Source organism: Clinocottus analis, unplaced genomic scaffold (genome assembly GCF_023055335.1).
Source record: "Clinocottus analis isolate CAN_PGR_092001 unplaced genomic scaffold, fCliAna1.0.p SCAF_10, whole genome shotgun sequence".
Taxonomy (NCBI): domain Eukaryota; kingdom Metazoa; phylum Chordata; class Actinopteri; order Perciformes; family Cottidae; genus Clinocottus; species Clinocottus analis.
Window position 1 is genome coordinate 12,420,846 of NW_027175821.1, and position 21,835 is coordinate 12,442,680.

Below are 21,835 nucleotides of genomic sequence, written 5' to 3' on the forward strand. Positions count from 1 at the left end.
TTCTGCTATTGCCGCAGTACAGAAGAGACCGTAAAGGACATGCAGAGAACGGACTATTCACTTTATCCCCTCCACCAATGTCTCCCACACCCAGCCTGAGAGATCTGTTTGGCATCAGTGGAGATCCATCCTCCTACTCTGAAGATGTACTCAGGGCATAATGGAGACAGCAGGAAGGACTCCATGTGAAACCCAGGTAGTGCAATATCACATATCTGACATTCCTGTGCCACACAATACTTCCATAACCTGGAAACAGTTGCAGACAAAATTCCACCACTTGCTCTGTCTGTCAAAGACGGCTACTCTCTGGAGGTAATGGACAGATAAGTCTCCACCAGTGAGGCTAACCACTGGGTGGCACCCTTATGACCTAGCAGGAGCCTCAAGGCAACGTGAAGAGTGTTAGTACTTGCCCACATTTGTGATGTATCATCTCCAGAAACCAGGGAAGATTTGGGTTATTTTTCGATTCAAGTGCCCATTTAAAGGCGTCTCCTTGGATGATAGTGGTCAGGGGACCAGACAATAATATGCAAGGTGTCTTACTGCTCTTTCAGAGGGAACAAGTAGCTTTTACCAAGGATGTTCAACAGATGTTTTACTGCTTTAGGGTCGAAGAAGATCACCGCAATTACCTCTGCAGGTTCCTGTGGTTCAAGGATAATGACCTCAGTTAAGGTGTCACGCTAATATATATTGGCATAAAGAGACACGTTTGTTTTTTTTTGTTTTTTTATGTGTGCACTTTCCCGAATTGTACAAAGTCAGTCAACTTTGAAAAACTGTGGATGCCATGTTTGCTGGTAAGAATGTCTGCTTTGTAACCTAAGCTACTGTCAACAAATAATTGAGGAAAAGAATGACTCCAAAAATAAAGAGAAAAAAAAGATATGAAACGTGTCATCGTATGGTATCGGTTTAACACGTGTCCACTTCGTGTGATAACGCATGTAAAGTCCTCTGTGAGAATAAGTTGATATCAAACATGAACTCCCCTCCCCTCAGCAAACAAGCAGCGGAGGCGGGGCGCCAGACCCGTGAAGCTCCAGAGAGAGTAAACACTTCTTTTCAGGGACATTTATTTGTGTCTCGGTGTCTGAGCTGAGCAGCTTTCAGCTGCAGTAGCGGGTCCGGGTCCGGACATGCAGAGCAACTAAGCTTTATTTGAACACGCTGTAAAAGAGCCAGCAGAGGTTTCCCCTTTGGGGGAGGACGAGCGCGGAAACACTACCTGCCTGTCACCGGAGAGGATGAGGGGAAACCCGGGGAAGGATCCCGAGGAACTCCTCTGATGGAGAGGAAGACACGACTGGGATGTAAACACGAGCAACCGATCTCTAATCCGAAGGTAATGTATTAGATTTATTGAGTTGATTGAGGATTGCACAGGGTTTGTTTTCTAACTACTGGGATGCCTGAACCAACCTAAACCTGACCAGTTTCGGGCAGACCACCACTATAGCATTTATAGGTGTTTCCATAAATGGAAGGAGGTTTTTTTTCAGCCTCATGCAGCCATATATGTGGTTGGTATTTAGGTCAAATATTACCCAGTAGGTAGAAATGATGGCCAAAGATTGGACATTAAACACATGATATAAGGAGCAGTCTGTATGAGGTTCCAGGTGTTTCTACACTGAATCCTTGTAAAAACTGAAAAGAGAAAAGAAACTTGTGCTTCATTGTTGTATAACACATGCTAAAGCAGCTGAACTGCATTTGACTCTGCTGCACACGTTATACGTCACCTTTAGACTGCTTGTGATTTGTGTACTGTTATGTGCAATATACCCTGATAAAGATATGTATTGATGCTTAAAAAATGCACCAAAATGTCCCAGCACAAAGCAACACTCTCTAGTTATATGTTGTCCCTTTTGCACAGGGATGTCCTCTGGATCATTCTCCTGTGGTTTCCTCCAGAATGAGTCCCAAAACCTCAGGAAGAGTTGTGGTCATTTTTATTAGAGTTTGAAAATCTCAAAAATCTGTTATTTCATGCCTTTACGACCCAAAAACCTCACGACAGCCTGGATGACAGTGGTCATGAACATATCACTCTCCCTGTTTTTAATAAGTTGTACTACAAGTTTAAGTCACAGATTACAACTTCTTCAACAGCCAATTTACCTCTTAAGATCCTCTGTAACTGTCTGGCACCGCTGTCAAGTTTCTGACACTTCAACATGGAAGGAAGTTTGTACTTTCCCTGCTTGCAGAAGCCCTTTTTGTAACTCTTCCTCCTTTGTAGTGTTAATAGAAACTGCACATAGGTGTGTGCACTGGCCCCACCCTGCCCTTTGTTAGAAATAGTGCTCTGTTTTGCCGCCGTGCCTCGACTTGTTTTTTTTCTTCACTTTTTACACACCTGCTCTCTTCTTGCCACGAGTGCCTCCGAGTCCACGGCCTTTAGAGGGGATCAAGTATCTCCTTGTTGCTGCTAATCTGCCCTGAAAGGCCCACGCACACTGTGAAGTTGTTAATGTTTGATAGAAAACAACGTCTTACCTCTGAGCTTTGACAAATATTTGATCGGAGGGGTTTCACTGTAACCTCCCAACTTCTGGTTGAGTCTGCATCAATGCAGAATGTCTGCCTTGTGGATCACGTCGAGGAAAGGCAGTCTTTTTAAATGATGTCTGAAGTAATCACACACTGCATTTCTTTCCCTGTTAGTGTTGACCACTCTGCTTTGTTCTGGCTTCTCAGCTATGTCTGTGGCCACTTTGCTTCCTCTCTGATTGAACTTTTCTTTTCTCCTTTTGGAATTTATCTGTGATGTTTGACATAAAATGCTTGTTTGTTTCCATCAGGTTCAAGTCCTACTTTCCAGTTAATCTATATTACAGGAACAAGAGGGTCATTGTTGCCCCGTCACACCAGATGAAACCCAGGCGTGCGTTGCAACATTCGATTTTGTGAGCTGACCTCACACATCACTGCTGCAGATCTACAATCTACAATCAACTGTGAAAAGTCCAGAATTATGGGGATTAGACGGCTTGTTTAGGAATGTTTTCCCCGGTTGTTATCTTGATAAACATGTAGGAATTCATGCAATCTAAGCAGTTTTTTTTGTGTTGTTGCAGTGTTTTCCGTCACCATGATTACGCCACGTGAGTGCTCCCTCTTGCTGACACACCTGCTCATGCTCCTCCAGCTCCTCCTTCCTCTCACCTTGTCCCTTCTTCACCCTCCTCACCCTCCGCCCGTCCACGTCCCCACGCTCGTCCCTCACGCACCGACGCCTCTCGTCCGCTCCCGCTTCAGCGCTCGGGCTCAGCTGGACTTCACCACTCACTGCAACTCCAGCTGCTTCCACAGAGGAGAGCCGGAGGCCCAGAAGGAGCAGCTCACGGAGAAACTGGCGTTTGAGACGCTGTACGCCGACGGCTCCCGCACTCTCACCACTGTAGATGTGGAGGCTGATGAGGAGTTTGAAGGAGACCACTTCACTCACCCTTCGCCTGGGAGAGGGCGGAGAGCGAAGTCCAGGCACAAACGCGTGAGGCGGCAGATCTACGGAGCAGACGGACGCTTTAACATCCAAGGGGACAACTTCCTGTTGGATTACCCTTTCTCAACGGCCGTGCGGATCTCCACCGGCTGCACCGGCGTGCTTGTGTCTCAGCTGCACGTCCTCACGGCTGCCCACTGTGTGCATGATGGAAAGGATTATGTCAAGGGGGCACGCAAGCTCAGGGTGGGATTCCTGATTCCTCCATCCATCAACGGCACTAAAGCCGGCCGCACCTCTTCCAAGAAGCCTCTGGTTCGCTGGGTGAGGGTGAAACGTACCCGTGTGCCAAAGGGCTGGATCCAGGGCCCTCAGGAGGTCAGCATGGACTTTGATTACGCCCTGCTGGAGCTGCGTTGGCCTCACAGACGCCCCTTCATGCGCCTCTCTGTCGCTCCCTCCTCTGATGACCTGGCAGGGAATCGCATCCACTTCTCTGGCTTTGACAGCGACAGATCCGGGGAGCTGGTGTACAGATTTTGTCCAGTAGAAGAAGAGTCCAGCGACCTGATTTACCAGCACTGCGACGCCCGACCTGGAGCCAGCGGCTCTGGAGTGTATGGGAGAGTGTGGGACAACAGTTTAGAGCGCTGGGAAAGGAAGGTCATCGGCATTTTCTCTGGACACCAGTGGCTGGAAATCGACGGGGAGAACAGGGATTACAATGTAGCAGTGCGAATCACTCCTCTGAAGTTCGCTCAGATCTGTTACTGGGTGCATGGAAACCGACTAGACTGCGTTCAGGACTGAGAAGGACCTTAGCAAAGCACAAAGTGTAAAATAATACAGGGTGAAAGGTCTTTTCCTCTAAAGAAAGAAGAGTGAAACAAGTTTAAATCAAATAACAAATAACACTCTTCAGTGATGCACCAGTATAGCAGATACATAACTTTAGGATCCTTCATTGAGGTATTTCTCTCCTTTAACCTCTGGGCCTATAGGACAACTCTGCTTGTGAGGTCATCAACACGGCATCTTTTCATGTGTATTTGCCCACAGTCACTGTTTCCGCAGAAGCCTATTAACTTAAGCCACTTTTTATAAGAGGGAAAAAACACTTGTCCATGGGTGTGCAGTGCGTCAGTAGCACCAGAATATTTTTCCTTCTGTGGATGACAGCAGACAATTGACATTTAGTCTTCTACATCTTTCTTGACTTTGAGGGAAATGGTTTAGTATGTGTTTGCCCCTTTTAAGGATCATTTGATTTAGTCACTTGATCTGCATACACACCAACACAATACATAGATTTAAAAACTGTTCTTGAACACCACTGATGCTTCTTGACATTTCAGACATTATGCTCTTCTCAATGTGGACTGGAGAGACAGTGTTAATTTAATTTTTTGGAGAAATGTGTGATATATTTTATTAAAGAGATTTATAACACTGCTCGTGTCAGTAGTTTTTACTTTGACAATTTCAAGTGATGTTGTGATGCCCTCTTGTGGTCTGAACAAGTACTGCAACACAATTCTTCGATTTGAATTTAATCCAGAGTTGATTTAATTGATTAAATGATTCACAAAAAATTAAGCAGCACCAAGGCCATTGTTTTCAAATATATTTGAAAAAGAAATCACTGCTCCCAAATTCTCAGGTGTAAATACTTGCTGTTAATCTGTACATCTGTTGGTTTTTGGGTTGGAATAGTTCAATTTGGGATTTTGAACAAATGTAAAGGACATCCATTAAAACTATTTGACATTTAATTGACAAAACAATCAAGTCCTATGAATATAGTAGTTGGTTGCAGCCCTACTTAATTGGATGAGCAGATTCTTTATCATAATAATTGGGCATTGAGGCCTGATAGTCATCCTTAAACTCACTTAATAGGTGTTATTCACCACAACCATGAGGCTATTATAGATAAGAAACTATGCGTGACCAATGAGTAAAACCTCCAACACCACATGAAAAACAGTAGGCGAACAGCTTTATTTGTTGATTTTCGTAAAGTAAAAAAAAAATGGAAAAAGAGCAGAACAAGTCAGTAGTTTAGTGCTTTTTATTAGAGATAAGGAGACGATACAAAACATCCACCATTCAATATTCAGTCTAAACTCTGACCGCTGCTCTTTCATATACACATCGCTCCCATCAGACCTTCATAACACCAACGTTTTTAATTCAAGGATATCCTGGTTTTAACAAATACAAGGAATGTCGTCTGTTAACTACATCAAATGCCATGGTTATCTGACCGAGAACTGGAAAAAAAGGAAAATTTCTCAAATTGGGGAATTTGCCTGTTCAAAAAGAAATAAACAAACAAATACAAATGGAATAACAAAACAAAAAGAAATATATATATTTAACCGTGTTCCCGCCCCCCCAGAGAAGGTTTTGATCGATCTTATGAATTAGTTTATACTATAACTAGTCTCAACTACACACGTTTACAAAACTTAACTAGAAGTTTGGCAAAAAAAAATGTAGTTGGAACAATTATTTTTTGGGATTCAACAGTTGGAAACTAAAACGATTATCGTCTGTCCCTTTCTCTGCAATCATTCAAATGGAACCTGAAAAAAAACAAAACCCCATCTTTAAAACATGAAAAATATGTGTATTAGGTTTTAACGTCATCATCCTTCCTCAGTTGTATCTTAATGTTGTTCCTTTGTGTACGTTTTGTTCATATTCTTTATGTTGCGTGAAGTGGAATGACAGTTTGCATTTTCGGAATTTCTTTTAGTTTTTTTAAACTGTCACTTGATCCCAAACCCACCCACAATATCCCACCCCAAAAGTCACGCAAATGGTGCAGGTTCTGCTTTTGCCCGTCTCCAAACCACACTGGAATGAACAGCTGAACCCAACAGATGTGTCTGAAAGGCCTCGATCGTAGCCAGAGGAAGAGGGGTATTTATATAGGGGATCCTTCCAGACTGACTACTGATGAGCCGCCAAGCTTTTCTGCCAGGGTGTGCCGGTCTTTAAGGTCTTCCAAACCATTCACCTGCCACTCGTGCTTAATACCTGAAATAATAAAAAGAGTGTTTAAAAAAAGTGTCCCAATTACAAAGTTGTACAAGTGTTCAGACAAAGAAATACATACTTCCTGTTAATATAAGCCAGATTGTCATAATATGGCATGTTTTCTGAAAATATTGGTCTGAACCATACTAGACTCGCTACAGTGATTGGCTGACTCTAAAAGCACACAGAGTTGGGAAACTTGGGAAGCCTGCCTTTAGCTTCTGTGTGCTTTGTAGTGTACTTTAGAACTCAATGCATTGGACATTTCACCCCAGTCTGCAGTTGCTTTTAAATTGTGTACTGAATGACTTTTCTGCTATTGGTTTTGCTTCAAATATGTGTTCTATATTGTCAACATTATTGTAAATGAGAGCTTTCTTTCAATGAGCTATGAGATTAAATAACAGTTGTATGCATGAATAAATCGAACAAAATCAAAAACGCATGTACACGCTGCTATTTACCTTCAAATTTTCTCTTGATGGCGTCTTTTGAGCTGGCATAGATCATCTTGCTCTTCAAGGGGGCACTGTCTGGAGCCCTGCAAGGACGGGAGAAACAGCATTAAAGCCAATTGTTGTTTTTATTGTTAGACCTATGAATGTCCAATAATTGCAGCACTTACCAGAAGATAAAGACCAAGTCCTCCTTCTTTGTTTCTTTGGTCTCATAGGTGGCGTCATACAGAGCGTAGCGACAGTCGTTTGGGGGCAGCATCTTCACAAAGTGCTGGTACGGGTCCTGGACGGTGGTTCCCAAGTCACCCAGAAGGATCTCCTTGCCCTCATCCAGAACAATGTTCTTGAGGTCCTTGCTCATACAGAACAGAATGGCCTTCTTTCTTTTCCTCTTCTCTTCCTCATTCGCCTGAGCCTTACGCACCTTCATGTCATTGAAGACTGCGATAACTTCATCTGTGACTTTCACACCGGAGGCCTGTGGAGAGAGCAATCTGTTAACGCAAACGTTTACAAGTATTTACAGTTCAACATAGTTGTCCATCTTCTTTTTCAGAGAAAAATTCATTGCTAGGATCTATTTGCTTGTTCTCGTCTTGTCATTAAACCAAATTAATATTTAGGTTTTGAATTGCTGGTCAGATATCTCAACGTGGGTGTTAATGACACATTGAACAAAGAGTAAATAAAAAAAGAAATCATTGCCAATGGAAGTAATTGTTGGTTTCACCCTTCCTTCAACGTGAGATTTTTGCCTGGATGAGTCTACAGAAGGCGTTGTGCTCAACAGGCCAGAAGTGACTACTTCAGTACAATAAATAATACAGACATAACGGAAGAAAAGACAGACACCACGCTCTCGCACACAGCAGGAATGCTCCTTATGAGGACGTCTGATTAGGAGGTTTGAAATGCAAAGCTATGGCCGTGATAAGCTGTTGATCATAGTAGTCGAAGAGTTAAGTTGTGTCGTGCATTCTTAAAGTTCTCATGTCGTCAAAGTTGACACGAATGAAATAAACAAACACTCATGATTCAGTCAGTACAGCCGTTTAATTTAATATGTATAAAAAGGTCAAACTGTAAGAATAATAAACAGAAATAAACTATGTGGCCAGTACTGCATGTCCAAAGTCCATCTTGAACATGAAAAACAGGTGTGTCCAAGTTTCTGACTGTGACCATTATGTGTTTTCCGAGTGAAAAAGCCATGTATCTCTACCATGAAGATGATCATGTGGGTGAGGGTGTGGTCAGGAATTAAGCATTAAAGCAGAGTTCAGACTCCAACAATGGGGGCTTTTGAAGAAACTAGTATAGTCACATTGCCGAGTCACTGCCCCGTCATAACTCAATTGAGTCTTCTGACTTCTGTTTAAGGCATTTAAAAACAGGAAAATGCAGTCTCAGGAGAAGAAAACTGCTGTCTACCAGCAATGTGCCAATGGAAAAAGAGACACAACAAAGAAAAGGAAATAATGGGGGAAGGAAAGACAGAAAAGGAACCCAACTGCAAAGCAGCACAGGCAGGCTTGGTATGTTTGCTCAAGGCGTAAAAGACCGGCAACAGTGCCTTTTAGAGTAATAATTAACCAGAAAACAAACTTCCTTGCTTCCTTAACACCAAAGCATCAATAACATAATTGTGCCTTACTATAAATAAGGAACATGAAGGAGGAGGTTGGGGGGGCACTAACCCAGGCCAGTCTCCAAAATATTAGTGAAATTTACAAATGTACACTCTTTACATGCGAGACAACACATAAGCTTACTCATGGTGGTTTAGACATCTAATTATTCTGTACACAAACAATAAAGTCAATGTTAAAGTTTCCAATTCTTAAGATACTGTGTGTTCTTTGTTTTTTTTTGTTGTAGCAGCAAGCTAGTTACACTATGGTGATTAGTAGACTCAAGCCATATCTAATCTTAAAATCAGAGATACTTTTCTTTACAGAAGTCAAGGTTCAAGTGACTCAACATAAATGCAGCCACAATCCAAGTCGTGAATTCCTTTACAGAGAGTAACAGTTAAGGATACAGGCCTCATATGGGTCAATTTCACTAGCAAACAGGCCTGACGGGTTTATATCCAAACTTGGAAATGAAAACAATGCAAATGTAAAGTTTGCAGTGGCAGATTTAGGTAAATATCAGATTCACAGTATATACAATATTACATATATGGAACAGTATGATTATTTTTCGCATTGCAGTAATGCACAAAAATGACTAATGTTTTTATATGTATTAATTAACTGAGGTGTCCGTCTATTATTACGTTTAAATTATAAAGTAGTTTAATGGCGTGATGAGTGTATAAACGGCAGGACAAATGAGATGCGCAACAAAAAAAAGATGCGCATTACCGACTATGAAAATCCAGCGGCCCGTTAGCTTCAGCTAGTCGCGAGTGGATCCAAAGCGGAGTCTTATATAATGTTGACAATAACGTCAAATATGAGCTACATCCCAATTACATACATGGTAAACCGTTTACACGGGAAATATCAGGCAATTAGATCTCATTGCAAAAACAGTAAAAAAAAAAAAAAATGTCTTTGCACCAAATTTAGGGTGGGGCCATGAATGCAGCACACGCACGTGCTATATAAGGAAAAGCTCCACTCAAACGGACCGTCCCGTTGTCAATTAACACATTTAGGGTCAGCGAGCCACTCGACCATAAACCCACTAGGTTAATTGTCGACGTGAGTCTGTGTCACTGAGGTATTGTGGAGACTCGAGCTGGTGCGCGCGAACAACCGGCGACTACAAACACGGTGCGCGAGACAGCAGCGGAGAGACAAAGAACAGGAAAATCTCGGCTAGCTTGGCCGTAACGTCGTGTTGTGCCCGAGCTAATAGCAGCTAGCTCACAATACCGTTAGCAGGTTGGCCCCGGGGCGCCGCTGCTGCTGCACCTGTTGTGGAGGCGAAGTGTCGACGAGCCGAGGGGACACATGATGCGGGGAAAACACGGTGGTCATGACAACAGTGTTCGCGTTAAGATAAAGACCCTTGTGTGGGTTTTTGTGCGCGAGATGAACGAAATGGCGCCAGTTGTTGGAGAGCCGTTATTTGGTTTCCTGGTCTATTCTCACAACCTTGTTAATCACGTTAACGCCGCACGGGGAAGAATCTTAATCATCAACTATATAGGTCGGACCAAGATAAATATAACACGCGAATGGCCGCAGTGTGAACGCTTTGTTCGCCACACCGTTGGGACGACGGAGCCGCTGACTGCCGAGCTAGCTACGGCTCCTGCGGTACGCAACCGGCTAACGGTTAGCTACGTCTAACGGTATTTAAAAAACGATTCCATCCCCTATAAAATAAACGCAACTCGCACACAAACCTCACCGAGTCTGAATGTTAAGTCGACATTAGTGAGCAGGCATAGCAAGAGCACAAACTCGTGATGAAGCCGCCGTTAGACCTACCATGGCTGCTGCTCTGGACTGGTCGACGTCTGGGAGGAATTGAATGAGCTGTGATGATGAATTGTCGGTCTCGCTCACACACTGGATACACAACGTGAACGCGCCTATATGCGCGTCCCTGAATCGAGCCAGGTGCACGAGCGGGAGCGCTTGTCTGTACCCATAATTATCCGACGGCTGTATTTGCTGCTTCGGGTTTACTATTGATTTCAGTATTTTGTCACTTGTGATGGCACAAAGAGGGCCGCGTTTATAATCTACATATTAATTAGCATTAACTCAATGTTTTATACACCCAAGTTAATAAGAATTATATTAATACGTTTTATTTCCTTTGGCGGTCTCGGCCAGCACTGATGAACAAATCAAACATACCAAACAGTTGGCGAAGAGCATTATGGGAATATGTGTGTGCCTGGTACATGAATAAACCTAAAAATCCCTGATGATATCGGATGTACATTATGAAATATTACATTGCTTAATAAATGCTTGAAACCAAAATAAAAAAAACCTTGGTCAGACCGCATCTTTCAGCCCTTAACGCAACTATAGACCTAAGATTTGTATTTAATTTCATCGTAACCTTTGACTAAATTATAGACAACCTGAGCACAAGCTTCCCTACGTATATAAAACCGTTATATATTGTGACTGTAACACGATATTTTCAGTGTTCAAGTACGTGCATATGGGCTGCTAATTAATACTCTAGTGGCGCGAGGAGATGAATAAGTAAAACTATTGTGCTGCTGCTGTTTTAACCGAAATTCAGCAACCAGTCAGGCGCAAAGCGGTTTTCAGGATGGGAGGAATTTATCCGCCATCAACCCCCTCCCTCCTTCCCTCCCTCCCTCCCTCTCCCTCTTCTCCCCCCCCCCCCTCTCTCTCTCTCTCTCTCCCTCTTTCTCTCTCTCTTTCTCTCTCTCCCTTTCTCTCTCTCTCTCCCTCCCTCTCTCTCTCTCCCCTCCCCTCCGTGCGGTTTTTGTTAGACTCACTTCCAAATATGGAAGTGAACGGTGAGCGGCGGCGGTCAGTGCACGCGCCTCGCTCACAGCGCGAGGAGGGTCGGGCCACGACGCTGATCACCATATAAGGAAACAAGGGACACAAAATTCGGCGTAGCAGATTTCTGTACACGGCATCGCGTCGAGGGGGAGAGAGAGAGAGAGACAGACAGAGAGGGCCAGTGTGAGGATGAGAGGGGCGGGAGATGCACACACACATTTCTCCGGAGAATAAAATGAATTAAACGCTATAATATCACAGCAAAGGTCAATTCATACCGAGGCAGGGCTGTTGTTTTGATGTGGACTATGGCTTAACGGTGCTGTGGTTGTAAACACAAAGCCTGCAAAATATGACCCACATTCATTATGCTGCCACACAAGCGAAACTAGCTCAATAAAAGACACATGAACTTATCTGTTCTCAATATTATCCATAGCTTCTATTCATAAAATAGTTTCCCACTATAGCTGAGAGAATATAAAAAGGTCCCATCTTATTTTCTTCAGATATTTGTTCATGCTCCACATAACATCCAGTACTCACAAATCCTACTATTCATAATATATTAATGATAAATATTAAATCAGATTCAACTTAATTATCATGACAGCTTACAAGTACTAAGACAAAGAAATTCAGTTTCACATCTCACGAGAAGCACAAAAAGCACTAAGTTCAGAGTAATAAAGAATAAATAGGACATTTAGAATAAAAAGCCATTAGTAGCCTTAATATGTGCTAAGATAGAGTATGTGCAGCAGCTATGGCAGCAGGTTCATTGCTTATGTTTAGTTACTGTTCATAGCTACATTAACTCAAATTACAAATTACATTTTATGTTTAAATTGTATACATTACACCTATATTTCAAAACAAAGAAAGTGTTTTTAAAGGGTAATCTGCTGCTAAATGTGACCTCAAAATATTGTACACACACTCTTTTCGGTTTTGTACAACCTTTACGACAGAGGTTTTCTGATGCCACTTTTTAAACAAAAGAATGGATTGGAATTGCACATCAACAGTTTCAAGCTTTATTCTTTAGAAAACAGCATTTCTCAAGTCAAGGCCACAATACCCCTGCAAGAGATTATTACATTATCTTTTAACTACAATATTGCATGCATTTACCTTTGGAATGAGCAGAGTGCAAAAAGCACCAAAGAGGAGGGGGGGTGGAAAAGAAAGTGCTTGTTTCCTCTTGTGCAGATGGACAGACATGGAATGTGCTAAATGATGGTCAAAAATCTAAAGTCTCCCATCATCCATATTTGCATGTCTTTTTTGACCTTGTATGATTTATACCTACAATACCACTTAGATTAATGGACTGTTTATTAGCGTTTTTTTTGTCCATTCTGTATTAGAACGCAGGAAATATATGGTTAGTTGTTAAACAATGCAAAATCAATACAAACTGTATTATCCTACTTTCGCTCTTAGGTCTCACAATCTTGTGGCATTTAAAAGACCTATTATACAATATGAAATCCTTGCCTTTCCACTTCTCCAAATGAATGTTTTCTGAAAGAGCCCAACCCTCATGTTCAGAGATGTTGGGCATAGCTTCAAATAGTCCTTTAATCCAATGCTGTGTTGCCGAGTTGGCCTGAGATGTCTTGCTTGGCCCCGCAAAGGAAAACAAAAACATAATAAAACCACTTTGTAGTCTACCTTTTAAATTCCATATGTAACAGCTGCAGGTAACCGAGGACCAAAGTAACAAGTTTAAATGTATTAGTTTTCCTTTTCTGTAACATGGTCTCATTGCATGCAGTTCAATTGAAGCAAAGGTTTAACCAAAGCACGCAATAGTTTTAAGCTGCATTCATAGCCACCTAAAGTGATTATTTTACCAAAAATATTTATCATAACAAAATAAGAAGTTTTACATTGACCAAGTTTTCCGAGTTTAGTAATGATCACATTAAACCTTGATGCAGAATTTGAACCTGAAATAGTTTTAAAAATATACCCTTTAGCTGCAGCCAGATCACCAATGGGTGAGCAATGTGTAATAGTGATGAATCTGAGTGTTTTCTCACTGTGGGGCTAATAGAAAAGGCTAAAAATGGCCACTAAAAGCATTTCATCAAGAATTAATCTGAGGTGCAAACATGACGACATGTTCAGGATTTTTGACAACATGCTGCAGTCAATTTAATTTTTTTTTCAGGTTTCTACTTCTTGTTCTTATTACTGTTCAAAACATTCTGCTTTTTATTTGTTCAAACCTTGATATGTTTGATTGAAAAAGTTTTTTTTCCCATTGAGTTTATTGTAGCCACTTAGTACAAGGTCAAAGTTTGAATCAAATATTAAAAACTAACTCTTTGGCTGACTGGTCGCTAGTTTTATTATGTTGTGCGTTGAACACCTTTGAGTATTCTAATCATGTCTTATCTTTGGAGCGGAAAAATGTCCAGAATACAAGTCCTTATATATAATTTTGCGAGAAGAGTCTCGTATATAGTATCAAAATCTATAAAGTGTCACACCTTCCATCAAGGAACAAACAGCAAAGCATTTGAAACAAATTAGATTACATGCAACTTCCAAAATCTGCTGTGCTATATAGAAAGTGTTTCCAGTTCTCCTTTCAAAGTAGAAATGCTAGTTTATATCAAATATAAAGCAAATCTACAAACAGAATGGAAGGTTTTAAGGCCGCAAAGTAAAAAAATATAGCCACAAAGTGATATGTATAAATGTATAAGCTTCAAAGCCAGTCTTTTTTTAAGGAAATAAGATATACTGCAGAAGCTTTCTTTGATAATTACCCTATGTACCCCCTTTGCAGAACCAAGTATGTGTTTTATAAGTTTAAAGGTAAACATCGACATGTCTATTAAGACCAATTGTAAACTTGTAAAATGATGGCAGTGTCAATTTAAGACATGAAGTATCAATAAGAGGGGTTGAGATGGGTTAACTCCCTGCCTCACCTTTACACAAGCCTGGACTTTAACAGGCAGAGTAACGTGCATAATAACGATGCTGGTGGATCGGCATCTTGGTTGTACCTTGTGCCAGTGTGGTTGAGCTGTGTGTTTGTTCCAATGGGAGGCATGATAAGGCTTTAGTGCTGAATGTGTGCTTGTGTTGTGTGCTTGTGTTGTGTGCTGGTAGCATTGCATCAAGATTACGAAGGTCCAGAGGTCCTTTAACTGGATTTCTTCTGGTCACCAGTGCCCGCACCCCTCGACTTGTTCAACACCACGGTGGCCTGGAAGCAGAGAAGAAACGAAAAGGGACAATGAATATGACGGCAGACTGTGTGTGTCGTGTGTTTTGCAATGCTTGCCGACTTCTGTTTTTTGGTGTTGTGGTTAATTCACTGAAGCCTCTCAGCCTCATCTGTCAGGAAGTGAGGATTCAAATCAATAAAAAAAACACTTCTGGTTTTGTGTAAGTAAAAGGCGTGAAGTTGAAAATTAACTCTAAACTGCCTATGAAGACTTTCAGACTCTCCCCATTGTTAGTTTCATTTTCTATTTGAACTCTATGGATTGTCAGTATAACTAAAGCAAAAAGCAATATTTAAAGTAAGAGAGAAACTCCTTGTGCAATAGAATATGTAGGTGGGGTTCACTTACTAGAGGAATATAAATTAAACATTAACATGGGATTGAATTTTCCTTTTTTTCTGGGCGTGGCTTTGCAAAACCATTAACTAGATGTGGCGCTCATGCCTCCCTAACCTGCCACGTTCAATCAGGAGGAGGAGGGTTAAATATACAAATTAAAACTCAATCACATTCTGTTTTCACAGATTTACCAGCTACAATATAAAACGTACACCTCCTGCAATGCTATTATAAAACGTCTTTAAGAACACACAAATAATTATCAATTAACCCTGCAGATATAGTACAGTACATTGTTTTTTTAAATACACATTTACAGTGTACTGTATGGCTCAGTCTCATCACTCATCAACCCTGTTTCAAGAAGCAAACAAGCTCTGGTAAACCCACTGTATGCAACCTGTCCAGCACTAAAACAAGCAGGCGCACCAAGTTAGCGAATACCTGGTGAACCTTGTCAAGCATCAAGCAGATTGGCACTAATGGGATGATAAGTATACTACCCAGTACACACCAACTAAAGTACTTGGGAGGTGTTTGAAATGTATCTGAAAACCCTCTCCTTCCATTGTGTTCTTGAAGTTGCTACATGTTACAAACCAATCGTTCAACTTGTCATAAAGTACACAACTCTACACTAAAATTAAACTCCTTACATATTAAATCAATATCTATATTATTACAAATGTCTCTGACCCTATGATTGCTGGATACCATTTTTGTTCTTCTAAAATCTATTGCTCCCTCTAGTGACTTTTCTTGGTACATGCAGTGATAAAATAAGTCAATAATGACATAACTAAAGCTCTGAAAGCCTTATAGATAGACACCAGCTGCATGATTCTCACCTGTTCCAGGACGACACCTGCGGCCTGGTCAATGGCTCCTCCAACATTCCCGTACCGACCAGAGTAGCGGATGAAGGCCCACGTCAGCATGGACATCATGACCACACCCAGAGTACAGTCACATACCAAGGCGAAGGTAGACAGGCCAACAAAGAGCAACACACCTGACAGCACATAGAGAAGGCACACCAGGACAAACAGCACTGCAGGTGTCCGGAAAGCGCTGAAGAGGTTTTTTGCCTTTTACAGCAAAGAGAAAAAAACGATGATTAAGAAATAATGCCACTGCCTAAACAGCAATGAATGCAATAAAAATATAATATTACTACACAGCAATCAATCAGTTTAAGTGGTACAACTGATGCATTTTGATTGACAAATCAAAAACAAAAATATTTATTCGAATGTCAAATAAAGACTCTAATGATTATAAACTAGTCTCTTACCTGGTTGTGCTTGCTGAGTGACTGCCACATTTCCTCCAGCTCTTTTTCCAGCTCTGCTTGGTAGCGGTCACAAAACTCTTGTCCGCCCATCTTCTTGGTCTTGGAGAAGTCATGAAGAGCCTCTCGTAAGTTAAATTGATGCTTTTCCTCCAGAGAGTCGGGAGCCACATATGGCAAGTCTCCTCCGCACACCTTAGAGCGGAAAGAATGAACATTTGTCGTCAGGATTATGTGAAAATACCTCTTGTGGTGTTTCAATGTCCTAAGATGATAAACACAGTGAAGAAGTGTAATTGATGCATTGTTGAAGTGAAACCCACTCTCTCCATGTTCTTGCTATACTGATCTTTGGCGCTTGCCACGGCTGCCAGATTATTGGCCTCTGCCGTAGCCTGATGAAGCAAAAGTGGCACATGTTAATTGAGTTGGAGTAAAAAATAAAACAAAATGTTCATGTTAAAACGCATATGCGTCAACTCTGTACATACCATGAGCATTGTCTTTGGCTGTGGCAAATCTTCTCCCTGGTAAATCTTAATGTAAGCCTGGTAGGACAAATATTACAACATTAGACATCACAAAAAAACTCTAGTTTAGCAGTAGAACTCAGATGAAGAAGAAGTTACCTTGAAGTACTCCAGCAGGCCCCTGCAAGTGACTTTGTTTCCATTGATTTCTTTCTCAGACAGACGATCGGGACGTAGCAGTTTAGGGATCAGGCTCCTCAGCCCCTCTTTAAACTCTGGGGCAACAGCTGAGGTAATAAATATATACCAAAAGTTGAGACAGCACATATTACATTCGGAATTTCGCTAAATATGAACCATAAACACATTAGAATAGTTTGAAAACAGGGCTCCTACCATTCAGCTGTCCCTTGAAAATAGGACTGGTGGCAACCTTCAACCCGGGGTGAGGTAACAAGAAGCAGGAGATGTTGGTGAAGCATGAATGGATGTGATCCCTCACCGTTTGCAGCTCCTCATGCTGGGACTCATTGACCTTAAGACATCAATAGTAAATCAAAATCCCAAACTCAGTATCTAAATTAGCTAAGTGTATTAATAATATTCAATAAGATTGGAACCTTTACCTGTAACCTTTTATCCAGGAAATCATTGCCTCCTTTAAACCCGTAGGAATATTCATAGGGAAAGCTCCAGTCCCTGATTAGGAACATTAAAGACTGTAAGAGGAAAATGAAAGGTGTTAAATTAAAGAAATTACAATCGGATAAATGTCAAACATCAGCAATGAATCAATCACATGTTGTGGTTTCTCTCACCTGGAAGGGCTTCTGAAAGATCTCATCCATGGCAAGACGGCCATACTCTGTGAACAGCTATGATGATACAAAGTTATTACTGAGACACAAAAATCAGGAGAGTACCAAGCTCCTCCAATCCACATGTTAGAGTTTCCTTGGGAAAGATACTGAGCTCCAAATTGCTTCTCAGCAGTGCCTTTGGTGTGTGAATGAGCATTAGAATAGATACCGACTGGCAGTTTGGCTCTTTGCATGGCAAGAACAGTATGAATGTGTGTGTGTGTGTGTGTGTGTGTGTGTGTGTGTGTGTGTGTGTGTGTGTGTGTGTGTGTGTGTGTACACTACACACAGGGGAATGTTGACATGTAGATTAAAGCGCCTTGAGAAGTCAGAAGACTAGAAAGGCACTATATCTAAATCAGACTAATCTGATCTCACGCTAAAGTAAACAGACCTGTAGCTGCTGCAGATCGTCCTCTTGCACATTCTGTGACAGATTATAGATCTACAAAAGAGAAGCTGTATGAGCATACATTACACAAATAAAAATAAACGATAAAATCACGGACAGCCAGAGATCAGTCACCTGTATCGAGCTGGTCATGGTGCTGAGCGCAAAGATGGTGGCACAGTCCTTCACGGTGGACTGGTTATCGAAGGCTCCCTGCGTGTCCATCAACAATACTGCCACCTGCCACAAAACACAGCACATGACATTTACACTGTGTGCAAATAGAAAAATATTCACATTTCTGTCAAACATGTATAAGTATATATGTATGTAAAGATTGATTTTAATCCTGATTAAACACAGATAACGTGAACAGATTTGAGCCATATAGAAAATACAGATTTTAAACTTTTAAATGAACACTACCAGAACAGAAAGGAAAAGAAATCATTGTGATTATATATTTTATTGATTGCATTATTTATATTTTAGTGTACAAAATGCATATTGTAAATTCCCAAAACTCAAGGCAATATCTACAGATTGCTTGTTTTATTTAAACAACTAACAAAAATACAACAAAGTATAATTTATATTGATATAAATAGGATTAAAAAAATTGAATTTGCAGTCGTATGTAAACCAGTAAAGTCAAGTTTACATCCATGTCTGTCCAAAATGTCATCACACCATAATTTATTAGACTTCCGTGCGACATTGTCATAAAGAGAATATGAATCCTTTAGTTATGGCCAAATATGTGTTTTGTGAGCTCTCACTGACCTTCGACCACCAAAATATAATAATCGGTTCATTCCTGAATCCAGATGGACGTTTGTGTCAAATTTGAAGAAATTCCCTTCTGGCGTTTCTGAGATATCACATTCACAAGAATGTTACATGCAGGAATTTAATGCCCCCGGCCAAGAAGTAGCAACCAGTTTAACATTTCTTTTTATAAAAGTCTCAAACTATTTTTTTTGATTAGCCAAATTGTTATTGTAGATTTTTTTCCAGTACAATAAACATGCAAGTCAGGGTAAGACATGAGAAAGTGTAGCTTCAAGATGGAGGGTGAAAAGCTCGATAAGAGGATACTATGGGGGGATTTTTGAAGAAACCAGCTTAATAAATCAGATAATGACCATAGGCGAAGACCTTTAATAGATATTATTTGACAACATTATCCTAGTTCTAAATCCTATGTTTCTTGACAAACATAGGGTACATGAACAAATATATGTAATGTACCTCTGTTCCATCGCTCTTCTGGATGAGGAAAACTTCACTCCAAAGCTGGATGCCTGTTGTCTCTGGTTCAGAACCCCCTCTCCAAGAAAATCCAGTCAGCGGTTCGTCATCCTCACCCAGCCAGTTGTCTTCACCCTGCAGAAATAGAAATACACTTTCGAGATCAGTTGGGGGCAAGCTGGGGCTTCTACACTCTGCATAAACACTTTCTGGCTTATACAAAACAAGTAAACATGCCTTGTCAGGTAGTTCTGATTAATTCTGAAGAATATAGCAGCAGCTGCACACATTTTACTCTGAATTGTAAAATCGAAACCGCAGATGTTCAAAAACAGCACAAGCCCTAGTACTAGATCACAACTCTGTTCTCAAAAATCCTGTTAAGTGAACTAGTTAGTTCACATGTTTCAGCAGGGTTGGGCATGAGTAATTTTCCAGGTTATCACACCTTGAATTAAAGAGGATGAACTAGTCAGTATTATTAGCACTCATTAGTTAGTATGACAACGTTTCAACATCAACGAGTCCCCTTTAGGTGATGTGGCCTCAGAGTACAGTCGACAGGTGATGTTTGGGGAGACAGTGATAGGTCCTGTTACAGAGTACGACTCACCTTTCTGTACATGTAGCGCAGCATGAAATCAAGCAGGAAGCTCTTGCCCTTTCTGAAGGCTCCAGCCACTGACAGCACCACCACATTCTTGTCTCTGACCTTGGGGTCTAACAGAACCTTGGCCAAAGCCTCTGTGTCCAAAGTAAAGGAGTGTTCCTCCTTACACACGTTGACGATCTGGATTGGGCCTGGTGTACTCGGCATCTTCAAGAGGTACTGGTCTCTGTGAACATCATAGACAAAAACATGAGATTAGTACAGAATCTATACCCGAAAAGTAAAACAAATGTCAATCTACAATGACATGACAAGCAGCAAATAATTACATCAGGAAAGTGTGAATGGGGAATCTTTCACATGAATCACTAACAATTATTTTTTTCTTGTGTTGGCTGATGTCACAACCAGAGTTTAAGACAGTTTAGGGACTTTTGTTACTTTTAAGGGAAATTTTACAACAGAGTTATTGTCTGTCCATGGCCAGAAATTATAAATAACGTTCTTTGAAGCATCAATAAAATATGACATTTGGATGATAATCCAACCGAATTGACCAACAATAATGCTAAACATCAGACACGCATTGGTCCTTCAGACACAACGTGTTGCTCTGTGTGGCCCGTCTGCTGTGGTGTCATGCTGCCTGGCCTCCAGCTCGTGGATTCACCATGCTCTCATTTTAGCAGTCTCTGTAGACTTCATTGTTGTTGCTCTTACGATGACTAAGACAGGGAGGTGCACTGCGTGTCGCTCTGTCTGTGAGTATAACAGCTAAAGCTCGCTTTATCCTTCCACCAAAAACTCAAATAGGTGTGGCACCCAGCAGCAGCATGCCTCGCATTTATCTGCAGTGAGTGTGTTGTAATGTTGAAAAATTCAACGCTGCAACTCTGAGAATCAAACTCCTATTTTGCAATCTGCCTTCACTTTGTTATGAGCAAGTCCCACGTGAAACAAACCTCACTCCGCAGTACTTTCTCTATAATTAACTAACGTCTTTGTAACTGCCACTTGGCATAGACAGCCGTGTTAGCTCAATTGGCACCAGGGTGGTAAAGCGAAGCAGATCTCCAACGTTGATGTTGGCGTTAATCGGCTACCAAGATTTTTAAAAAAGAAGACATATTTACTGTCTTTTCAACTTGTTATCGGCTGTAGTTAGTAGTCTGTTTGCACGCGTGAACTCAGACTAAACAGTTCAAAGCTAACGCGTATCTGTTGTTTACTGTTTAAGGGAACGAGTGTTACAACGAAGAACGATCTAGCGATCTTTTCTTATATAAAGCTCTCTAGATATAAATTAAAACAACGTGTTTCTCTCCAGTGCATTGTTACCTTTGGTGTCTTCAAACGGCTTCAACACAGTCGTGGATTAACGACTGCAAATAGCTGAGAACTTTTTCCACCACGAAACTCACACTTCCGTCTTTTTCCTGCGCAACGTTGTCTGGGAAATGCAGTTTCAACTATGGCTTCCTGCTCGTGGTTCAGTCCGTCGACAAACGACACTTCCCAACATGCCGACCCTGCGTCAATGCTTTGAAAAATGTAGTTTTTAATGTAAAGCTAAATCGTTAAACGAATACGGAACTACTCGACAGGTGACGTAAAACACAAGTCTGGCGTTTTGCGTGTATTCAAATAAAAACATGTATGTGTATAATAGGCCTGGTGGTTGAGGTGATCATCGAAATTTAGTATGGGTATATTAACCATTTGGATTTTTGGAAAACAGGGCTTGATGCCATAAGGTTAATAGTCAAGTATCCGAATTGAATCTATCATTAATTGTTTCTTTTGTGTAAACAATAACAATGCAGAATAGATGACGAAGTCGCTCAGAAACTGCAATGCAATTAAAAAAAAAAAGACAAACATTAAAAACAAGCTAATTTTATTCACAAGAACAGCATAACATATTACATTTGTTAGATTAAACGATTTAACGTTTT

At 41.0% G+C, this 21,835-nt stretch overlaps 3 protein-coding genes across 3 annotated transcripts; 1 reads left to right on the forward strand and 2 right to left on the reverse strand.

Moving 5' to 3' along the window:
* The first annotated feature begins 1,095 nt into the window (after positions 1-1,095).
* On the forward strand, positions 1,096-4,884 carry prss23 (serine protease 23). The gene is made up of 2 exons (XM_068586947.1): positions 1,096-1,351; positions 3,093-4,884. Exon 2 carries the CDS (start codon positions 3,107-3,109, stop codon positions 4,268-4,270), a length of 1,164 nt encoding a protein of 387 aa, XP_068443048.1. The 5' UTR covers positions 1,096-1,351; positions 3,093-3,106; the 3' UTR covers positions 4,271-4,884.
* Positions 4,885-6,000: 1,116 nt separating this feature from the next.
* Positions 6,001-10,508, reverse strand: cfl1 (cofilin 1). The gene is made up of 4 exons (XM_068589154.1): positions 10,410-10,508; positions 7,131-7,441; positions 6,970-7,046; positions 6,001-6,505 (listed from the first exon to the last, which is right to left on the reverse strand). Exons 1-4 carry the CDS (start codon positions 10,410-10,412, stop codon positions 6,393-6,395), a joined length of 504 nt encoding a protein of 167 aa, XP_068445255.1. The 5' UTR covers positions 10,413-10,508; the 3' UTR covers positions 6,001-6,392.
* Positions 10,509-12,440: 1,932 nt separating this feature from the next.
* atl3 (atlastin 3) lies at positions 12,441-21,485 on the reverse strand. The gene is made up of 14 exons (XM_068589167.1): positions 21,219-21,485; positions 19,884-20,106; positions 19,271-19,405; positions 18,155-18,259; positions 18,023-18,073; positions 17,587-17,643; positions 17,395-17,487; positions 17,165-17,303; positions 16,928-17,055; positions 16,790-16,846; positions 16,622-16,693; positions 16,302-16,493; positions 15,856-16,095; positions 12,441-14,646 (listed from the first exon to the last, which is right to left on the reverse strand). Exons 2-14 carry the CDS (start codon positions 20,085-20,087, stop codon positions 14,584-14,586), a joined length of 1,536 nt encoding a protein of 511 aa, XP_068445268.1. The 5' UTR covers positions 20,088-20,106; positions 21,219-21,485; the 3' UTR covers positions 12,441-14,583.
* Positions 21,486-21,835: the final 350 nt, after the last annotated feature.